The sequence below is a fragment of the Pipra filicauda genome, unplaced genomic scaffold (genome assembly GCF_003945595.2).
Source record: "Pipra filicauda isolate LSUMZ 115617 unplaced genomic scaffold, ASM394559v2 scaffold106_size2291244_pilon, whole genome shotgun sequence".
NCBI classification, from domain to species: domain Eukaryota; kingdom Metazoa; phylum Chordata; class Aves; order Passeriformes; family Pipridae; genus Pipra; species Pipra filicauda.
Genome location: NW_024103507.1, coordinates 300928 through 322978, shown reverse-complemented (window position 1 = coordinate 322978; position 22051 = coordinate 300928). Strand labels below are relative to the sequence as shown.

General features: G+C 38.4%; 1 protein-coding gene across 2 annotated transcripts in view; it reads left to right on the top strand.

The window, feature by feature from the left end:
* Positions 1-19522, top strand: part of NT5DC1 (5'-nucleotidase domain containing 1) — a 133726-nt gene extending 114204 nt beyond the window's left edge. For both annotated transcript variants that reach the window (XM_039380159.1, XM_027745341.2), the window contains 2 exons: positions 4889-5057; positions 17629-19522. In XM_039380159.1, coding sequence (XP_039236093.1) covers positions 4889-5057; positions 17629-17747 — 288 coding nt within the window. In that variant the 3' untranslated portion in view covers positions 17748-19522. The remainder of the gene's footprint in view (positions 1-4888; positions 5058-17628) is intronic.
* The last annotated feature ends 2529 nt before the right edge of the window (positions 19523-22051 follow it).

Below are 22051 nucleotides of genomic sequence, written 5' to 3'. Positions count from 1 at the left end.
CATCCATTATCCTGATTTCTAAACTAAGGTCAGACAAGGACAGTTCAATCACTGAAATAAGGAAATGTAATCATTGATGTTTAGGCTTTTTCCTAGGTTGCAGAAAAACAAAAATTAAGACAAAGAAACTCAATCTCCTATCAAGAAAAATGTGTTTCTTGGTAAGAAAGGTCAGAGGCAGGTGGGCGGAAGGAACAGTTATTAGTAGCACTACATGGGTCAATATAATTTGATTTGAGGAATTAATGCTTTAAAAATAACTCACTCTCCTCCATAACTTTGTTCATTCTCTGACTGGAAATTCTGTTCCATTGCTGCATTTTTGTAAGGTTTGTGGGATTTTATTCAACCATGGTTTCTTAAGCATTTAAATGGACAGCCAGAAAATGTTTCTTTTCCTGGAAGTACAAAGAAAGAGTAATTGAGCAATGTGTTTCTAAGCCCATGATGATGATTTGGTTTTCTCATATTGAAACAGCTCTGGTCAACTGCTCACAAGATCTATCTTCTCTATCACAGCAGTTATCAAGCAGGAAATTGAGACTTTTAGACATGTGCTTGACATTTCACTGATGCTATAGTATTCCTGTCTCGGGAGACACCACCCCTGCCACACACAACCCCTGTTCAGTGTACATCCGCTACCAGTGACAGCAAGTAAGCAAGGGAGAAATGAATTGTGTTGATTAAAGGAACCTGAACCAGGGGGGCCATGGCAGGTCAGTGGTGTTATTTCATTACCACGCTGCTCACTGGAGTCTGAACAACAGGTCACATCCATATCTCTGCAGTTGACTGGACACCACTAACTTAACAGGACTAGTTCAAAGGGTCTCCCTTTACAATCCTATGGAAGTTTTATTTTCATTCCCCCAAGCAACTTCTCCCATTAACCCTTTGGTTAGGAAGGGAGAAAAGCCAATTCAAATGAGTGTACGAAGTCAAGTGTTTTTGGCAAATTAGTCACAAACTGATTAGATTTCATCTGATCCATCAGCCTTAGCATTGGCAATAAAAAAAAAATACACTGCTCTGTATGTGCAGAGAGGGACTGAAAACTTAATATATGACACAATTCTCAATTCTATCACTCTTTATAAAATGCTATTAAAGAAATAAAGTATTACTTTAATTTGCAATTGCGTCTTTCAAAAGGAAATTATAAAAATCTGTTTCCAGTTTTTTGACTGGTGTTTCATCACTAAAAGAGGGAGGGGAAGAAAACAACCTTCTCACACACAAATTGGGACTTGTAATTTCCATTTTTATTGGCAGTTTTTGTCTTTTCCCTTCAATTATATGCATGATATAAGCCAGATACACATAACTGTGAAATTATGGTAACAACTACAATTCTTTTAAGTGTATGAGTCGTAACCAAAAAGCAAGAGAATAGCAAATTAAAAACTATTCATGCAATTACTTGGCTCCTAAGTGAATTGCAGCATGCAGGGGGAAAAAAAAATATGAAGCATTGTGTTGAAACAAGATTTCCCCCCCTTCCCAGAATCGGGGGTTTGTTTGCTTGACTGGAGGCTTTGGTTTTGCCTTCTGTTCTTTAAATGTGTGATCAATTCCATCAATGAAAACGCAAAGAAAAGCTGGAATTTGTCCCAGGATTTTGAGGGAAATTGTTGCAGAGGAGCTGTAAGAATCTTGGGCTATAGGAATGAATGGAGCAGAAATCAAAGAATTTTTTAGTGGATATAGATGACATTTTTGCAGTTGGAAGGGAGAATTTAATTTTTACAGTATTGCCTAGTGGCTGGTTGGTTGTAGGGGTCAGGGCCCTTATTCCTCTGAATTTCCATTACTCTCTTGTTGTGAGCATAGACAAGGCTATTTACTTTGTGCCTTTTGGCTCTGTTTGTCTCTTTATTCCTGTTTAACACAAATCCAACAGTACTTTCAGGAATAACCTGATGTGCTGTTGTGGAGCCTGGTGAGTTAAAGCAATGTCCTTAAGGCAATATGCTGAAGTGCAATGCATTTTAAGTCTGCTTATAGTGATCCATATGGTAGTTTAGGTACAATAATCATTGGTGAAATGTTTTATATTTGCACATGACTTGTAAGCGTGCAGGTTCTGTGCAACAGACCAGTGGCTGACTTGTCCATTTGAATACCCAGCATAGGTGTGTTCTTTAGGAACACCTGGTTGTTGTGACTAGCACAGCTGTGCTGGCAGCAACATTTCACATACTTACCATTATACCAGCAAAACTGTATTTTGAGCATTGATTTTTTTCTAGCAGGAGTCGGTGATGGTGTTACTACCTTGGCACAAAGCATGCAGCCATCAGTACCATCCATCATATTGGATGCCGTGAAGTATTCCTCATGCTCTGTGCTTCGTACGAAGATGATGGCATAGATGGCAAATCTCCATCTAAATAAAGCCTTTAAAAAATACTAACAGCTTGACTTTTCACTCCTGTCTCCCTTACATCTTTCTTTTTTTCATCTCTTTACCAAATGTAGAAAAGCTTCAGAGCTCAGCTCCCTGCCTACTTGTATTTTAGAAAGATCATTTGTAAGTTGACAAATTAGTGTTACCCAAGGGTCCTATTAACAGATTCTGTCTGCTCTGTTAACAGGCCCTATTTGTCTGCAGTTAGTAAAGCAAAGGTGACAGACAGTAAGTATTCCAGGTGTTTTGATTTAGTGGAAGATCCTGCAACTTGGGGAAGCCTGGTACCATTTGCTTGAAGTCTAGACTTTTCTTTGAGGCTTTGTACCCTCAACTGATACAATCAATGTTTGACCTGCTACTGTCTGACCAATATACTTGGGAGCAAACCCATATGCCTGGGGGATTTAGATGAGAAAGAGGGTTTGCTCAGCACTTCCCAGGATCCACTGTCTTGCTGTGAGAGCAAATCTCATGTCTGGGGGCTGCAGGAGTGGCTGGTGCATCTTCCAGAGATGCTCAGCCCCACTGTTGAGCATGTGCCTCCAGGCATGTGAGGAGTAGACATGTTAAGAGCAGACTTTTGCCTCATTTCACAGATGTAGAGATTCATAATACGTGGTCTGTCCTTATTGCAGGCTATGTGAGCTGCCCATGAGATACGGGCACTTTATGGACTTCAGGTAGGGATGGCAGTGGGAGTGATGTCTGATGCTTCCTAATGGTGTGGGCAAAGTTTTGACAGCTCTTTTCAGATTTGAAAGATTTAGCCTACCAAACCTGCCCTGTAATGTGGAGACAAGCCAGTAGCAATGGCTTATGATGATGGGAGCTCTCTACCACGTGACTTGATAACAAGTCTTATATCTAATTGGATTTGGTTTTACTAAGGGCTTGGGTTGTAAATCCAAGATGTAATTCCCCCCTCTTAGTAAGGAAGAAATTCCCATGGTGAGATTCAAACCTCTGAAAAAATCAGTTCATGTCCTATGGTTGCATTTTTAATTGCCTGTTGAACCAACCATGCATTTCAAAACGCAAGACCCTCACATTTTTTCTCTTGTCAATAAACAAGGCCCTGTTTTTTGTGCAAAGGCTTGTATGGGCCAGTATTTGGATTACTATTTCGATTAATCACCTGAATAGCTGAAGAGTTTTCTGCATATGTCATCCAGCTGGCAAATGGATTTTAAGTCATCACAGGATCTACATTTAATTATAACTGATCTAGAGACCTGGAATTTGCATGGAAAGATGAGATTTGGCAAAAAAAGAAAAAGTGAGATGCTGTCCCTTTGTGTAAGGGGAAAAAAAGAAACAACACAAAAAGCCTGGGACTTAAATTAAATTCTTACTTTGAAACAAAAGATAGGAGTTTTTTTTCAACTTATTTACATCAGAAGACAGAAACTAATATCTATATTTGTTGAAATCATACTTCCTCCCCACCCCCAGCTGTGCTCAGAGGAAAAACTGTTACACAGACTCACAAAAGAATGGATCCGTGTTTGCTGACATGGTCTGTTTGGGTGGATCAACAGCTTTCTTGTCATCAAAAGATACGGGCCTCTGTTATAAACACAAATGATTCCAGCAGATTCTCAAAACTATTAAGAAAGGGGTTAAATGGAAAATAAAGTACAAAAGTTTACAAATCTGGAGGCACACTACGATATTTGTTCTTCTATGCTTTGAAGGTCTGAGAAGTTACTTTGCACTCAAATGACTTTAACAGATTTTCTGTAGCGTAGTTCACAGGGGTTTTTTCCAGGTTTTCATCTTTCTGTAGATGTCCCCTGGATTTTTTTCTCTGATTCCTCATGACAGTATATAACAGGTTGCAGGAGGAACTGCTAAAAAATCAGTTTTCTCAATGTTATGTTAATGCTTTCTTTAAAACATAATTAGTCTAGATGTTGTTTTCTGAATACATACATGAAAAAAATCAATTTTTCAGAATTTGCTAGGCAACTGAGTGACTCTCCATGAGTTCTGTGGCTCTGTTTTCACTCTTTCTTCAGCTCAGAAACAGATAACACAGATGCCATTCATCACAGTTACTCCATCCAGCACCAGGAAGCTCCTTTTCCCCAAGGAGGACATCCAGGATGTGTTACAGTCTGTGCCGCAGCTACCCAGCCTCTCCAGCGGAGAAGGGCAGCAGGCAATTCACACTATCTAAAAGAGAAAAACAGGGAAAATGGAAGTTTTTTTTAAGGGAAAAATATTTAAAGTTAACTTTTTGTGTCCTAAGGAATCCATTAATTGCATAAAGAGAAGCTTGGAGACTTTTAAGAGGAAGACTGTTACTGTCTTTCATTACATTTTAAAGTCAAATTGCTCCTGAGATACAATACAGGTTTCCTAGAAACTAGAGTTCCTTAAACTAATGCTTGTGGATGGATAAAGAAGTTTTTTGGTTGTTTTTTATTTTGGGGGGTTTTTTTGAGCTTACATATTTATTTATTTTTCTTTCAGGGAGATCAGCTCAAAGCTCCTTACTTCGTATCTAAACAGTGGGGCTCTTTCTTCATGGACAGAGTACCCGGCATGGAAAATGCAGAGGAAACCTTAGTTCACACATGGTCCTGTAAATGTATTAGCACTTACAGCACTATTGCAATCCCTAGTCTTGAAGCAATAGCAGGTAAGGAAGATGGTGAGATTTTTTTCCTAATGAACATGTAGTATTCATAGGAAATTGGTAATGCTGTAGATCTGATTTTGAGATTACATGTATCTAAAATACATTGGAAATACTTTGTTCATATCTTGCAACAGTGCAAGTGGCCATTGATTACTTTGATGTTTGTGCTTTTAATTGTTGTCCGATACACGCAGTTTTTTTGTTTGTCTCTGTGAATATTAGATGTTTAATTTATGTCCTGTTAGAAATAGGATGCAACATTTAACAGATGGTAGATGAGTTCCTGAACTTGGTCAGGATTTCGTCTGACCAAGTATCTTACTGTTTCTACTTTCAATGGTGAATTAGATTAGGAAACAAACACATACAAAGTCACTTGAGGTTTTTATACTTCCAAATATGTTTCCCTCTAATCTGCCTTGTTATACTTCCTCAGTCAGCTCACTATAACTTTGCAACTGCCATACATGTCAGTGGATCATGAAGGGGTGGTGAAGACCCTCTATCTATATATCCTCTATCTATATATCCTCAGTCTGTCATTTTGCAGTACTGAATTTTGTCGATACCTGTACCTAAAGAGATAAACAAATTATTACATGAATGAGGTGCTTAGCTGTATGAAGAACACAGCAAGCATTTAGTTTACTAACCCCTCTGTACAGCATCTGTTGCCTACTTCATGCATAAGACCAAGGAGTAAAAGGTTTGTTGCAAGAGAGCATTTCAGACTTGCCCAGCAGTTATTTCTACAACAGGACACATGATAGACCTGTTCTTTGCAACCATATTTTACACGTGCACTTACATTGTAAGGATATCTCAAAACAGAGCAGCCATACAGAGTCACAATTTATTTATGCTTCTGATAATTTGCCATTTTGCAGTCTGTATTTCAGCCTAAAGGTACAAAGCCAAAATATACCGAGAGAAATGGGCAACAGAGGGATAACTTCTGTAAAACTCCCATCTAATACTTTTCCATGGTCATCCTGTGGCTTGCTTTGGAAGTGTTGGCCAAGATAAAACACATTGGTCAGTCACACTCTGAAACTCTGCTTCCCAACCAGCTCCCTGTAAACACAGCTCAGTTTGCAGGACTAGCAAGGGCTCTCAACCACAAATGTACCACCACCTTTCCAGCTACAGATGAAGGGGTGAGAACCAGAAGGGCTTATCTGGGTAGTTAGTCAGTAGGATAGCTGCCTGTCATTGGCAGCGGAGCTCTTGCAAAGCCTGTTCCTCCATTAGGAGGGACACTGGGTGCTGTCTGTCTCTGCGCTGAACCACTGCTGGGGCAGGGGCTGATGTCTGTGAAAGTTAAACCCCAGTGCTAAAGGACATGGGAGAAATAACGTTTTTAACTTGCAGCTGTGTGCTCGAAAGCAGACTCAAAGCTGCAGGTACAAGAACATTGCTGCTTTCTTACAGAGAGAGGTATTTCTTGTTTGTTTGTGTGGAAGAGCAGATGTTTGTTATTATGGATGCTGAGGAATTTCTGACTCCTCTTGAATACCTTGTCTGACTCCTGTCACAGCAAGCTGTGAAAGACCCTGCTTTGCCAAGCCCTGGAGTTTTTGGCTGCAGTTGTAAGTTCATAGCTTAGCTGCAGCTATTTGGGAATAGCTAGTTAGAAGAGATTGAAACAGGTTATGTGAGTTTGATGTGCTCCAGCTTTCTCTTTTCTATTCATCTACTTTAATTGCCAGCAGAGGACTTTCCACTACCAAGCTGCAAAAACGCAGGCCTTTCCTTAAGATTCCCTCAGCCCAGACATTCAGCCAGGCTGCTGGCATGCTGGCCATGCAAGTCCAGCTCCCAGTCACCCACATGCTGGCCATGCAAGTCCAGCTCCTAGTTATCTGCATGCTGGCCATATGAGCCCAGCTCCCAACCCGTGGTGCGCTGACGGCAAGCTCAGCTCCAGGCCACCAGCTGGCTCAGCCTTGGCAGCACCTGCCTCAACCTGACCCCGCCAAACAAGCTGCCATCTCACTGGAGATGTGCTGCAGCCTCCTATGAGCTGGGGTTTGACCAGAGCTTCTCTGTCAGCAATGTCTGACCTGGCTTTTGTACATCTATGTGAGCAAGTGTAAGAGCCACATACAAGTAAGTATCCCAACAGCTTGCGATCCGCAAAAATATTTGGTGAAATGCAGACAATTGCTGCAGTGGTAACTTCAAAATTGGTTCTTGTTGTTTGGGTGCAACATGTATCTTGTTCATAAAGAATAACTTGGTTTACTTCTCAAGGCACATTTTTCATTAAAAAAGATTATTCCAAAAAGTGTTCAACATTATTGAATACTAGCAATGTTTTACAAAAATAACTCAGTTTTCATCAAAATTCATATGAGAATTCAGAGAGTTATCAGAAATTAATTTTGGGTAATAAAACCCTTCACGCCTGTTTCCCTCTTTTTTAAAGAGAGGAAATATGCAAAAAAATAAGCTATAGATCTGAATTGAGAAATTGGGATAGAAGAAACTTTGACCATCCTGTTTTTTCAGCAGCATGTTGTAAGTTTGGTGCAGGTGGCTTCTGATAATTTCACCTGAAGAATTTATGCATGTAACTAAAGTGTACAATCTCAATGTTACCAAAGGGCATTGTAGAAAAGAGTATTATAAGGAATGCTGCTGCTGGTGTTCTTGTCCATTCAAAGTATAAAATAACAAAGCATATACACAAATTGGAAATTCAGTATCTGACTAAAAAGGGGTTTGCATTCAAAGATGCATCAGAAATGCTGAACTTATTCTCACCTTCTCAAGGAAGGTGTTAGTGGGATTACATATTACTGCATCACAGTTTGTCATCTAAACTCCCTTGAGAGTCCCTGGAGAGAAAGAAATTGGCATTTTCCTTGTGCATGAGAAAGTATATTTTGCTTATTGCTAAAATTGCCCAAAGGAGATCTTCTGTGTGTATTTCTCAGTTTAGGGTCCAAATCAGATACAGGCTATATTGACAGTACATGGTTAATAAAGTAGTAGAAACCAATGCCCCTACTCCTATTCTACATGTCTCATTCACAAATCCATCTGTTTCTCCACTTTTCTGCTATTGAATCTCTCCTCATTTACAGCTCCCTTACAGATTTTGACCATTTTCAAGCACAATGATATCATAAGACAGATTTTCCATACCAGGATCCATTACTGTGGGAATGTTACATTAGAGTTCCCACAGGAAAATTAAAAGGTGTAAGGGTCTCTCTGAAAACAGCATTTTGCATAAACCACAGTTTCTAAGACGTCCTTCTCCACTTCAGAAAGTTAGGTATGAGCCAAGTAGATGTGGATTGTTCTTTTTTTATCCTACTTGAATAATCTGAACTTTAACTTCAAGGAAGGTGTCCACTACTCTTTGATCGTTTGATCAAATTTCCAGATACTCATAATAAAACCCAACAATAATTTCAATAATTTCAAAAGTACCATTTCAGATGGTTATTTGATTAACAGTTCTTCAATACCAAAAATGATACGCATATTTCAAGTTAATGCTTTCCCTTTTAATCTCATTACCGTTGGTAGTTTTATAAAAGTCCCACTTCAAAAAACTGCAGGAGGAGTTTTAGAGCTTAGAGGGAATTTTGGAAGGTTCTTTTGTTCTTCATTGCAAAGAAAAGCTAAAGAAAGTGGGCTCTAAATCCTAATAAGAAAAACGCAAAAAACTTTTTTTTTTAATTTCATGATTGTTAACCTAATCTCCTGAACTTGTCTCATAACCACTGAATGATGAGGTTTGTTATAGGATTAAAAATTACCGCAAGCAAGAATACGAGATTGAGTGATGTTGCAGCTCAAGAGAGTTTCATTTCAGATAAGAATTAGTGCAAATAAAATGTAAAATGTTTTATGGAGGCAGAGTTCATTTCACACTTTGGAGGTTTGATAATCAAGCTTGTGTCATGCATGAGGATAATACATTTTTTTAAATCTTGCATGCCATATGAAATCTTATCAGGGTTTGCCCATATGGCTGCAAAAGTTTTTCTTCATGCATTATTGTTATTTCAGTTAGCTAGAACAAGAGAAAAATCTCCATTATAATTTATCAAATCTGTCTCTTTAAAGATGCCTGCACCCTGCCACTTTCTGCAGGAGTTTGAGTCATCATCCTGCTTGCTGTATAAAAATAATGATAAAATTGCCAGTGAACCATGACAAAGAAGTTCATGTTTCTGCTTAGAGTTGCAAATTATCTGCACAATGGAAAGCCCAAGGCAGACGTGGCTGGGGCTCCAGAACTGGCAGTGTGTGGGTTGTAAATACACAGGTCTGCCCATCACAGATCAACTATGAATTGCAAACTTCACACACCATCTTCTAAATGTATTTTAAAGGTGGATGCCCTTAAAGAATCAACTATTACCACAGAAATTTCATTTCTGTGGTAATAGAACTAACTTCACTAAGCATGTAGCCATATACTCATTTCTATATCCTGAACAGCATCATTCATAATTGTTGCTGAAGTAAAACCAAAAAATCCCCCATATTTTAACACATAAGTTCTATGTTTTTTTCATTGACATTACATCATTCAAGGTCAAATCCAGCTCCTATTAAAATTAAATTGGTCTGTCCTGTAACTAGATTGATAATTATGTACTCTTATTCAAATAATACAATAATTTCTATAAACATATAGAACTATATATATTATACATTGCTAATTAGAAGTAACCTTTAATGCCTTTTCTTACAACTGTGCTTTTACTTACCAGTGTAAGAATGTATCTATACAACAACATCTAAAGATTAAATTTATCAAAATGCTTTGGGAATTTAAACTGCTTTGGGTCTTAGCTGCTATAAATAATAGTTGCTACTACAAGGCCAAAGAGGTCATTTTTATAATTAAACCTTTTATTTAAAAAACATATTTTTATGTCTGGTGAAAAATTAGTGTATATACACAACAGCAATGTTTCTGGGGTTTTCTGGTTCGGAGGTTTCATGCAAGGAAAAAAAAACAGATAAAGATAACTGACTAGGGAGAAGATACATGTTCTGTATACATGAACAGCATCTTGCTTTATATGTCAGTTGAGAGGCATCAGATAATGTAAATCAGATTCATCTGTTCCAGGAAACTAGATTCAATGTTCTTCTTTTAAGAGAAAGAAAAACATGTCCAACACAACCAACAAATATAAGCTGCAAAATACAACTGAAACCAACAACAAGTTACATTTTAACCATAACAAATTATTGTTCAATAAATCAGAATTATCTTCTAAGAAGTCTTCAGGACCCAGCTATTGCCCTAAGGGTTTGAGACCCCAACTTTACTTCAGGATTTGACTACTTGATAGTAATTTTCTGTGTAGAAAGGACAGTATTCAGTGTATTACAATTTGTTCAGCCTTTCCTTCTTCCAGAAAGGTGTATTGACTTGTGCCCCTGAAGGCCATGTCAAATCATGCAGAACCCAAAAGATTACTTCCTTGCCAATAGCTGAGAGAAATGTTCCTGCCATCATTATCCGGCTCTGTGAGATGTCAAAGTACAGCCACCTCTAAAAGATTAAAGGGAGAACTCATGAGCAACTCATTAAGAAAGGGAGAACCACTCAGTCATTTCTGCTTTAAAGCTATCCTTCAACTCAGGCAGCATAATTTCATTTGCAGGCTGTAATTAAAGCTATAATTGGGTTTTGACTGGATTGCAGGCTTGTGGGGTGGGTTTAGATTGCTGCTTTAAAAAACCTGGTTGTAATACAAACTTTGTTAATTTTTCAGTGTGAAAATAGGTAAGTCAGAAAGTATTGGAAATAATACTTTGACCAGGTTGAAATTTTACATAATCTGCAACCTCTCATGTGCAAGAAAAAGCGTTTATGTGCTCTGGATTGGCGCCTAATATGCGCCCTTTGGATTAAGATGGTAATACACATATAAAAAAACAACGTAGGCCTCGTGTTCATGTGTGTCTGTGTGTGGATTTTTGCTTTAAGGTAAACAATGTTTGTCACCCATCCAGAGGAAAAATCATGGAAAGGGAAAGAAAACATTTGTTTTACAAGAACATGATGAGGTTAACCCAAATTTGGAGAGGAAGGTTGATCTTGGTGAGTTTACCTCAAAATGAAAGTAAAGGGGTGTATCATCTCTGCATTTGTCTTAATATAGCTCCTTCACAGTCTCAAAATGCAACTTATTTCTTTTCTTACCAGTCAGAAATGCCTGTCAGCTCAAACCATTGCTTGTTTCCAGGCTAAGTTCTTCGATTTACCTCAAAAGCCCTTTCTACTGCCCTAAGATCCAGATGGAGTCATTCACATAGAAATGAAGTAACAGATCCCTGAAAGAGTAGCACTTCCTAGTAGGATCTTTGCATTCCCTTAGGATTTTTTTAGATTAAGACTTCATCTAAATATTTAAAAATATCATAGTCTGATATTTTCTTGTGATCAGTTCCAGATCAAGCAAAGAACCACAAAAGCCTATTTTCTTAAAAGATCTCTAAAAGTCACCATTTAAACTAAAACAAAAATGAGATAAATTTTCCTGCCATACAAATAATGAGTTTTCTCACTTAACCCAAAACAGCAAAGGCATTTCTAAGGCTTTCCTTCACTTCAGACTCTTATCAGGCTCAGCTGTGAGTTCAGTGCACGCCTTGTGCACAGCTGTTTTGTTCAAGAAGGGGTCAGCAATCTCTTGGACATAGGGTAGACCCAAAGTAATGTGAATTGTTATTCCCAAGATAATGGTAGTGAAACTGCACACCATGAGCAATCACAACAGCCACGATGGGATGGTCATTCCATCCCCCCAGGCACCCATCCCTCTGTAAAACTCTGGTGGTGAAGGTGCTGCTGCTGCACCTCTGCCTGCCGTTTGCCACTTGGGTTTTCTCCAATGTCACTGTCTTTTTTGTTAGATACCACAGAAGAGTAACCAGCGATAAAACCCCAGTGGCAGTGAAGCTCTTGCTCAGGCCAAGCTCATGCCACATATGTCTGCTGGCAGTGCCACAGGCATGATCTCTGACCAATACACCTGTGTTGGCAAAAGCTCTTATTTAAGTGCAATTAAAGAAGCAAACCTGCCCTTTGACTTAGTCTAGTTTTAATCTTTTTTCGTGCATGTCTGGGAATAAACTGCAGTGGCTCACATTGCCAACTATATCTAAACTCAGAATCTTTCTCCTATAGAGTGTATATAGAGAGAGTTCCTATACTGAAGAGTCCTCCCTTTCCCATACGACACCGCACGGATACCCTCCTCCTCTCCAACTTTTGAGTCATAGAATATGTAGACAGCAGCAATTACTTTCATATTATTGACAGAAGGAAAGCTTTCCTTGTGCTGACTTCACTCTTTCAGGAGCTTTGTTTTAGTACAGCAAATATCGGACCTCCTGTTTACGAAAATCAGCCTTAGACATTTTTCTAAAAATAACTACTATCAGATAAATCTACTTGTAACCTTGCTTTTTTTTCTTTTTACCATTAGTATGCTCCCTCATATCCTGAGCTTTTAGTGCAAGCACTGCTTTGCCTGTTATAAAATAGAATGTCTCAGGAGATAAAAACATTTAGTATTTAAGAAAAAATAATGCCTTTTACAATTTACCTGCAGACTGGCAAGTCAGATCACTCGATGGCACATCCAAACTGATGGATTCCCCTGCAGAAGTTGTTCTTACCCCACTGTTAAAAAATTGTTATTAGAAGTTGTTATCATTAAGAAATTAATATTTGCTTTCAACAGCAACTTTGAAGTGCAGTAAAAGACTTATGATAAAGTTTCTAAGTCAGTGTAAATTACGGAAAATCCTGTAAAAGCAAAAGAATTTATACTGGCTGATGGTCTGCCCCTACAGTTTACACCATCTGGATGATGAGATGGATGTAAGACAGAGCTTTGACTCTGGTTTTTGAGATTTGACACAATTAAGCAGTTGAAAGAATTTTTTCAAACTTGGGTATCACTAACAAGGTTTTCATTTTCCTCCCTGGGTCTTTTTCTTGTTGATAATCAGGAGGATATATTTGGATTCACTTAAGAACACATCTCTGCTGTTTATTAGGTGGCTTTTGCAGCATCTGGCTTCAGCCCTGCTGACTGGCAGGGAACAGACCTCAGAGAGGGGAGGGGAGTTCAGCTTTCTATAGAGCTTCTCACTCGTCGTGGAGATGCTGCTGTGGTGTCACGATATAAAAATGTTGGCTTTGCTTTTGTTGGTCAATACTGAAAAATGATTCCTGACATTTCTGCTGTGTATTTTGGGAGAAATCCATTTCAGTCTTGGACTGTGCTTTTAATTGAAAAAAAATGCCTTCCATCTAAAGCACTTAGTTAAGATTTTATTTGTTTAGTGTATTGATTTGTTAAAAAAAAATCTCAAAAAAACCCAAATGAATCCCAAACAAAACAAAACAAAAAAACAACAAAAAAAAAAAACAACACCACACGGGTTAGCCAAGAGTATTAAATTTATTGACCAGGCCTGTGTCTGGATTAGATTATAATTGTCTTCCATTCAGTTTCTCAAATATTTTCCTGATCACTCATCGAGAATATTACGTTTTTCCTTCTTCATGTGGTTTCTTTTCCTTCCTTGTGGGTGGAACTCCAAGTCTTCCTCTGATAAAAGCTTGTGGCTTTCATTTAGTTGGCTTACACTAATTGCACAGCACACAGACACTGAGGTATTGTCAGCTTTGTAACTATGATATAAATCCATCTGTAACACCTAAGTATATGCATGGATATGGGTATACATAAGCATCAGAACATAATGTTGTAATTAATGTGACTTAATACCTGGTTCTGGATAACTGGAACACAGTAAGTGACAGTGGTTACTGTTTAAATATCATCACTGTTATTTTGTTTACACCAGGGCTGCTGGAGTCCTATAAAGGAGGTAGGACAGGGCAGGAGTTCTGCTTCTGAGCTGAGGCTAAGGCATATAACCTGGGAGAGTTGCCCAAGCCACTGGGAAATGCTAGTAACACTGAATGATCACTGTAAAGGAAACCAGTTTTCATCACTCACTTGCACTCAGGCTGATGTGGGAGCAAAGAAAGGAATGGGACAGAAATGCAGGGTTATGCATCTAATAACTGGCATTTCTGGCAGATCTAGAAAGGGACCTTGAGACTCTCTATGTCTGACTTCTAGGAGTCTTTGGCTCTAAAAGAGAATATCCTATTTGTCTTGGAAAAAAATTAATTTGGGTGGAATTACCTAAGAATGATAGAAAAACTCTGGGACTGTGATTCTGAAGCAATTGGGTACAGCCAGATAGTTCATTCTTCCAGCCTCAAGCTGTTTGTTTGTTTGTTTTCTTTTTTTTTATGATAATGGAAATATTGGATGAATGCTGAATTCATTATCAGTGTAGGTTAGGACTGATTAGAGCCTCACTGTCAAATTATATCTCAGAGAGGACTGGTTGTCTGCCCCCTGCCTAATTTATGATTCTTCATTAGGGTTAGATGAGAAATGGATGCCAAGATGCAAAGGTTTGCCACAACAGCAGCAGCTGTGAGCACACATAGCAGCAAAACCTGAAGAATTTACTGGCAAAATCACTAGGAAAACAACAACTTGGAAATAAGAAACTATTCTTTTCCTGAGACTGGCTTTATTATCAAATACTGTGTCATATTTTTTGCATGCTTTTGCATCAAGCCATGGTGTGTGCAAGCATTTCATTTTAGCAAAATGGAGCTCGTAGAATTATAGAATATCCTGAGTTGGAAGGGACCCGTTATGATCATCATGTCCAGCTCCTGGCCATGCACAGGACAGCTCCAAGAGTCAGAAAATGTGCCTGAGAGCACTGTCCAAACAATTCTTGAACTCTGTCAGCTTTGATGCAGTGATCACTTCCCTGAGGCCCTGCTACAGTGCTCAACCACCCTCTGGGTGAAGTATCTATTTCTAATATCCAATCTAAAGTTCTCCTGACACACCTTCATGCCATTCCATCAGGTCCTATCTCTGGTCACAAGAGTGAAGAGATCGATGTCTGGCCCTCCACTTACCCTTACAAGGAAGTTGTAGACTGCAGTGAGGTCTCCCCTCAGTCTTCTCCAGGCAGAACAGACCAAGTGACATCAGCCACTCCTCGTATGGCTTCCCCTAAAGCCGCTTATTTCTCATCTGTATCATCAGTGATAACATGGAATAAGAATAGACATAAAATTAATTGCTCGTATGTGCAGGAGACAGACTCCAGACCTGTACTGTTGTTCTTTGTTGATGAGCCAGTATTGCTGGACCTAGTGATACCATTGTCTTTTACATAAGAAGAAGCTCTACTGAGCTTTGGTGTACAATTCACTTAATACTTCTTCGATCTAGGGCAGCTGTGATTTATTTTAAATTGAAGAGTTTTCAAAGAACTTATTTTAAATTTTGCAATTAAAAAAATCTATCTTTATTTCCCTGTATACTTGCCCCTCTTTCTTGCTGTGTATTTATTTATAGCCACTAAGATTCCAAGTATGCCTTTCTGGATCAGGCCAGAGCTTTCTCATAAATATATCAAACTGAAATCAAACACTAATATATAAAAGGTTACATATTCTAGGCAAAGCAGACACAACAGATGCAGGACGTAAAATCACTGATGGAAACAAATTTGAAATACATGAAGCTTTTTCCTATGTGATACATAAAATCTGCTTCATAGGTGAAGAATATAGTATGTGTCTCGTGCTTCATGCAACTGTTAGTGATGCTTTGGGCAACATTTTTAAATATGGATATCTTCTGGTCATCTTTCAAAGTCAGCTTGCTGAGACAAAAGCAATATTTAAATTAATAGAATTGGGGGGTGAATATGTAAATATGTGATTATTCTCTCTTGAAGTCTTGTGCATTGCATATAGAATGGTTTTGGTGTTTAAGCTGATTGTGTAAAGCTAGTTTACCAGGAAATATCAATAAAATTACCATTTTGATTCAACTGGTTCTTTTCTTCAGCAATAATCAACTCTGCAGCAAGTCTGCCACATTTGTGTTGCTCTTTGATTAAACTACTCTTGGGAGACTCCAGACTGCTAGACTAAAAAGCTAGTAAAAGCTTTTATATAAAAGTAGCTGTATGGCATTTGATTTTTATAGCTTATAAAGATATTCAGAAATATTTGCTTTCTTTTTTGTTATTATTTGTTATTTTTGAAACCTTTGTTTTAAACAGAGCTGTCATAAATAGACTCAGCAGCCTGTAAATCCATTGGGCCCTCTGCACGATAAAAAAACATCTGCCTGTTCTTCCATGCTGAGAATGAACTCCAGAGATTTCCCTGACTTGGACAAAATGAGAAAATGCACTTCTTTGAGCTAAAATAACCCACTTGATAAAGCATAATTCTCTTCCAATCAAGTTACCTCCTATTCCTACTTTATTCCAGCCCATCTCTGATTTTTCAGCTTGATCTAAATACTCATTTGCTCACTATACTTATGTTTAATATGGTTTCTCTATACCTGTATGCTGTACTGGTGCTTGCCTGGGAATCGCTTGTGAGACAGAACTGGATTTCCTGTTGTTTGTGCCAGAACTGCTAAAATTATGTTTTTCTGTTTCATAAAACTTGCTGAGTGGAAAAAAAAAAATTGTAGCATATAGTGACAGAATATCATCTCTCCAGAGTCACTCCAAATTAAAAAAAAAAAAAAAAAAATTGTAATTAGTAACTTACTATCCAGATGAGCTGAGTAATAGTTTTTGTGTTTTGCTTTGGTTCTGAGCAGACAACCTGGAAAGGAGCTAACTCTTTTGTGTTGGGTTTTATGTACTTTTTTTTTTCATTTATTGTGAAGGTAATTGTTTCTTGAATGAAGTTTTATTTATGTGTTTTTTTAATTTGGTTTCTTGAACTTTGAGAGGTGAGAACGGGAAGTATCTGTTTTCTGGCTGTGAGGGTGGGCGGATCACTGCTGGCAGCAAAGACTTTTTTTAAAAAGCTACAGAAAAGAAAGCTTCTACTGTTCAGAACTATTTTAATGCATTCAGCATTCTTTACAGACTGGAAGTGATGAGTACACCAAGTTACAAGTGCAGATTTCTAAGAGGCCTTGATACAAAATTATGTTGTTAACACTGGATTGTGAGAAGGTCAAAGAGTGGGTGCCTTTGGAGAATCTTGCTTTAGTAGCTATGAAAAACAAAAAAGAGGAACTGATTCTTTGTTTTAAACATAGCCCTCTTATGAGTAGATTGCTGAGATAAAAGATAAATATGACAAATTGAAGAATGGACTTGAAGGTGTACGTGGGGGAAAATTCTGTCTAGGCTCAATGAAGATTTTTGATTAGTATTTAAGCATTAGATTAAATTATTTTATCTGATTAGCATTATTTCAGCAATCGAGGAACCGAATATGCTTTACTGCAGTTGAAACTCTGAAAGTCAATCCCTTGGACAGCTGAAGACATCAAATAAATGTGTAATCATGTACTCTGATTGAATTCTAATGCTGGTGAGCAAACAGCTCAAGGTTTTAAGAAGTACTGCTATTCACCACAGGCTTTTTTTTTTATGTGACACAGTCTGTGCTGCTAATCAGATGTGGTATGTTTCTGTCTTGCAGATTTACCGCTGGATTATAGATTTACACGATTTTCCTCAAATAGCTCTGCAACTGCCGGGTACTATCCAAGCCCTCCAAGAGCACTGCTGCCAAATGAGGAGTCAGTGACTATGAAATAGGTTGTTGGCTTTTTCCTTAAATAACCCTGTGGCCCTTACTTAAACTGCTATCAAATGCTAATTGGTGAAAATGCTGTGTGATGCTTCATAAAATAGAGTGATGGATTAAAGCAGATTCCTGTGTAGACTTGTGTTTCACTTTTTTCTCTAGTTCAGCTGAAACAGATAATGCAATGCATTCTTCTCTTTAAATCTTCGAACCACCACTACCTTTTGCAAAGTGCTATTGGCTATTGGCTTTTTTCATGCACTGCCCACAGCCTTCAAGAGAAATGTAGTAGTACTAGCTCATGCCAAGTTACATTCTACATTTTTGAGGACATTTTAGGTACTATCCCTATGTAAGGTGATGCTGTTGCTACCATAAACCCCAGGAAAGACACAAACCAGACCCTCAGCCATATTTCATGAAAAGTTATCTTGTAAGTAATATGCAACATTTCCAAATTAACATTAAGCATTGATTTATTGAAAGGGAAACATAAAGCAAATTGGAACAAAATTGATAAAAACTTTCTTTAAAACAAGGTGGATGAGGAATGAAAATGAAAGTGCCATTCTCCTCCTCACAAACTTTGGGCTGAAAATATTTGACTTAAGATGGTAACAGTTAGTAATATTTGACTTTATTTTGAAATTTTTTAATTAGCATCAATGTCTTTGGCAGCAAATCTGACTCATGATAGGGATATGATTTGTATTAAGCAGAGAGATACCTAGATTAAAATCTCAGATCTCTGATTACATCATCATTGAAATTCTAACCTGAATCAAGTAATCCTTTGCAAATAATTTCTAACTAGGTTATGGTGCAAACCGATATTGTGTACCCTCAAACTTTTGTGGTTCTGAATTTAGAACTGACTTTTCTAGGTTGGGGAATTTTTTCCTTTTTTTTTTTTAAAGAAAACTCATTGAGTTTTTAAAGAAAATTAGAGTGAAAATCGTCTAAGTAAGTCCTTGGGTCCTGGTGTCTCAGTGGAGAAACAATATTTTTTTTAATGGGCAGATGGCAGATTCTAAGGACAGACTGAACACAAAGCTCTTCATAAGAATTACATATACCTATCTTTGACAAAGGCTGTCACCAGCCATTTGCACTTAACTGCCAGAAGGACATCAGAGTAGCAGAGAAACAAAAAGATAATAGAAAGGTACTGTAAGCATTACGCCATGTGCCACCATAGTCTGTGGCTGCAGGAAGACTTGGGAAAAATAACTGAAGTCATTGCCCAAAAGATAAAGTTCCTCTTGCTGACGACTCTTCTCTTTAAAAACCTGTGAAAATTACACATCTTATTACAAAGCAGAGATTGGCAATGGAGGAATGAGGAGGGCAGTTGGTGCTGTGGCAACAGGAGAGCCATTGGAAATAGAGGTGGTGTGAAGAGCCAGGGAGAAGAAATGCACATGGCAGAAAATTGGTAGAGATCTGTCCATATTTAACATGACACTCTAAAGACACCATCTTTGCTTTTTCCTTATTTCTCATTTTTTTTTGTTTTAACCCCTGGAAATCCCTGAAATTTCTTGGCTTCTCTTATGAGAGGCCATTGATAGAAAGGTTGCTGAAATGCCTGCAAAACTATCTTGAGCATCAGCAGGGAGACAAAGTTGTAAAGATTCATTAAAATCACTGTGTCTGGTTAGACAGCCCTGAAAGCCACAGTTTTGCTTAAAACCAGAGATGAATACCAAGTCTCTTTTGGTGTCTGTTTTGGTATAAAGCACATGTGTCTGAATTTTAAAATAAAGAGAATTTATTTCTGAAAAAATATATGTCCTCTGAATTTACTTTATAGCTGAGCAACAAAAAGAAAAAAGGGAGACAAGGGTTGTCTCTAAGCAGTGCAAGGAGACGTTTGTGCTACAGCCTTGAACAAAGCAAAACTTGACTCACTCAGAATAAGATACATAAATCAACCCAAAACTTTAATAAATTAATACCCTTAATACCTACAGGGAAGTGATCTTTGATGCAAAGCAAAGTTCACTGCAAGTGTTTCCTGAATAGGGCTTCTTCCTGGGAACTAAAGGCTTCTTCATCACCAATGAGTAGAAGTTAAATAAACAAACATGGGTAGATTATCCATGGCAGACACCAGGCACTGCTGGACACGGAGTTTTCTGAGACTGCTGCTTCCCCAGGGTGATGGGGCTCTCCAGCTCCTCTGAGTCCCAGGTCTGTGATAGTACAGTAGCACTGGAGCAATTCTTAAGGAAATTCCCAGGAAAATTTAGTGACAGACACTGGGAATTAGCATTCCTCAAACTGGTTTAAGTCTTTCTCTCTGAGGCCAAGTATACATTAAATCATACCAAGGTAAACAACGGAAAAGCCTTAAGAATATGTAAATTAACAGAGATGCCAACAGTGGGAAGGCAGCATCTGAGCTTCCATGTCAACTCTGTTTTTCCACCACGGGGAAGAAAAATGCCATAAGTGTCAAACACCCTTTTGTACACCACCTTGATGTTTTACTGTACGGTTTCTCAGAAAGTCAGGTTTAGAAATAAGGTCACTTCTGTGCAAGAAGATAAAAGTCTCATACACTGCACCATACAGTGAGGGATCTGATGGAAAGATGTTGCTTCTGACCTCCCAGGGAAGGGGGCATTGCATGGGGCCTGCTGCCCCTTAGCACCATGGAAGAAGCAAGATAAGTTTTCTGGTGCATTAAAATGACTGACTTTTAAAACAAAATATACCTATTTCTGTACACATGCTTGGAAGCAAATAGCATTTCAGCTGATGCATAACATCAGATTTAGGAGGGAAAGCACATGGCTAAGCTACAGGAACCTTACCTCTGCAAAGAGTGCCAGCTGTAATGGCATAATCACCACAATGGCATAGCCACAGACATCTATTGTTAACAATTAGCCACAAAGCAGCCCTTCCAGCAAGCACATAGTCAATCCAGATCACCCCAGGGAAAAACTCAATCCCATCATAAATCCAGTTGCCTGTAATTTTGTTTTCTGCAATTCTAAGTAACTGGAACATCAAACCCCCTTGGTGAGTCACAAGAGAGAAAAAAAAAATTAAAAAGAGGTTTTCTTCTGAATGTTTTCGATGCAAGAAACAAATCCTGTTTTTCCATAAGCATTATAAATAGAAATGCTTAACTGGAAAACAGAGCCTGGATTAGGGCCAAAATAAGATGGAATCCAGGAAGTTAAACAGACTCAGAGATTTCCAGCTCTAAAAGCCTGCCAGCATCTTCGAAGGGCAAACTGGGAATTCCTATCTACAGGTCAATGGACTAGTACTGTGGCCGGCATGCCCAAACATTTTCTTGAATATGGGACAAAAGTGTAAGACAAATCTTTTCAGCCTGAAGTGGGTACCCACAGCAGTTCTCTGGCAAGCATGGCAAGACCACAGAGGTTTTGCAGCTGGCCACATGTCACAGTTCACAGAAGGGCAAACATCCGAAGCATCGCATTTAATTTCTGCCCCACTGCAGCTAAACTGATTTAATCAGAACTGTGCTAAAAATCCCTCACACTTCCCACTCACGCTGCTGCAGCACATATGTAGTTCTCTCACACATGGCCATAACGACTTCTAAATACTTGCATGGGGGTGAGAAACCATCACAGCCACTTCAAAACCATGTTATGGCTTCCAGCCCCTCCTGCAAATTAGAGGTTGCAAGACCCAAAATGGCAGCAGCACAAATGGAACAGCAGTCTGCACAGCACACACCACAGCTCCAATGGCCCAGACGAAGCAGATTCTGCCAGCTAGAAAGGTATTTCTATTTTCCATTTACTACTAAATGTTGAGTAAAAATACACAGTCCGTTTGATTCCCTCTTACAAGGTTGAAGACTACGTTCCTTTTAAGAGTGAAGAAAACCATAAATCATCTTACATTGTATACAGGAGGAAAAAATTAGCTGTTCTTGTCCAAAATTTATGAGAGAAGTAGTTTCAGGGTGTATTTTATGAAAAGAAGTCCATTAACTTTCAATAGACCTTGTTCTGTCACAGCACTAAAGGAAGTCTAAGAATTGTGACTCTGTGTGCCTAATAGCTTTACATTAAAAGATTAGATTTCCAAAGCCTCCACCATCTCTGAGGAATAAAAGTACAGGTGAATATAGCAACTCTTCTCTTGCCTTATCTCAAAATAATACCAGAGAGTTGCAATATTCTTACTACATCATCCCCTGTAACCTCATCCCACACTGAGAAATTAAATGTGCGCTCCCAGGTGCTAAGAAGCCTGTAAAGTATATTAATCTAAAGAAGATGCCCTTGTAAATTTTGTGAAAAGAAATGGGATGTTATGAAAT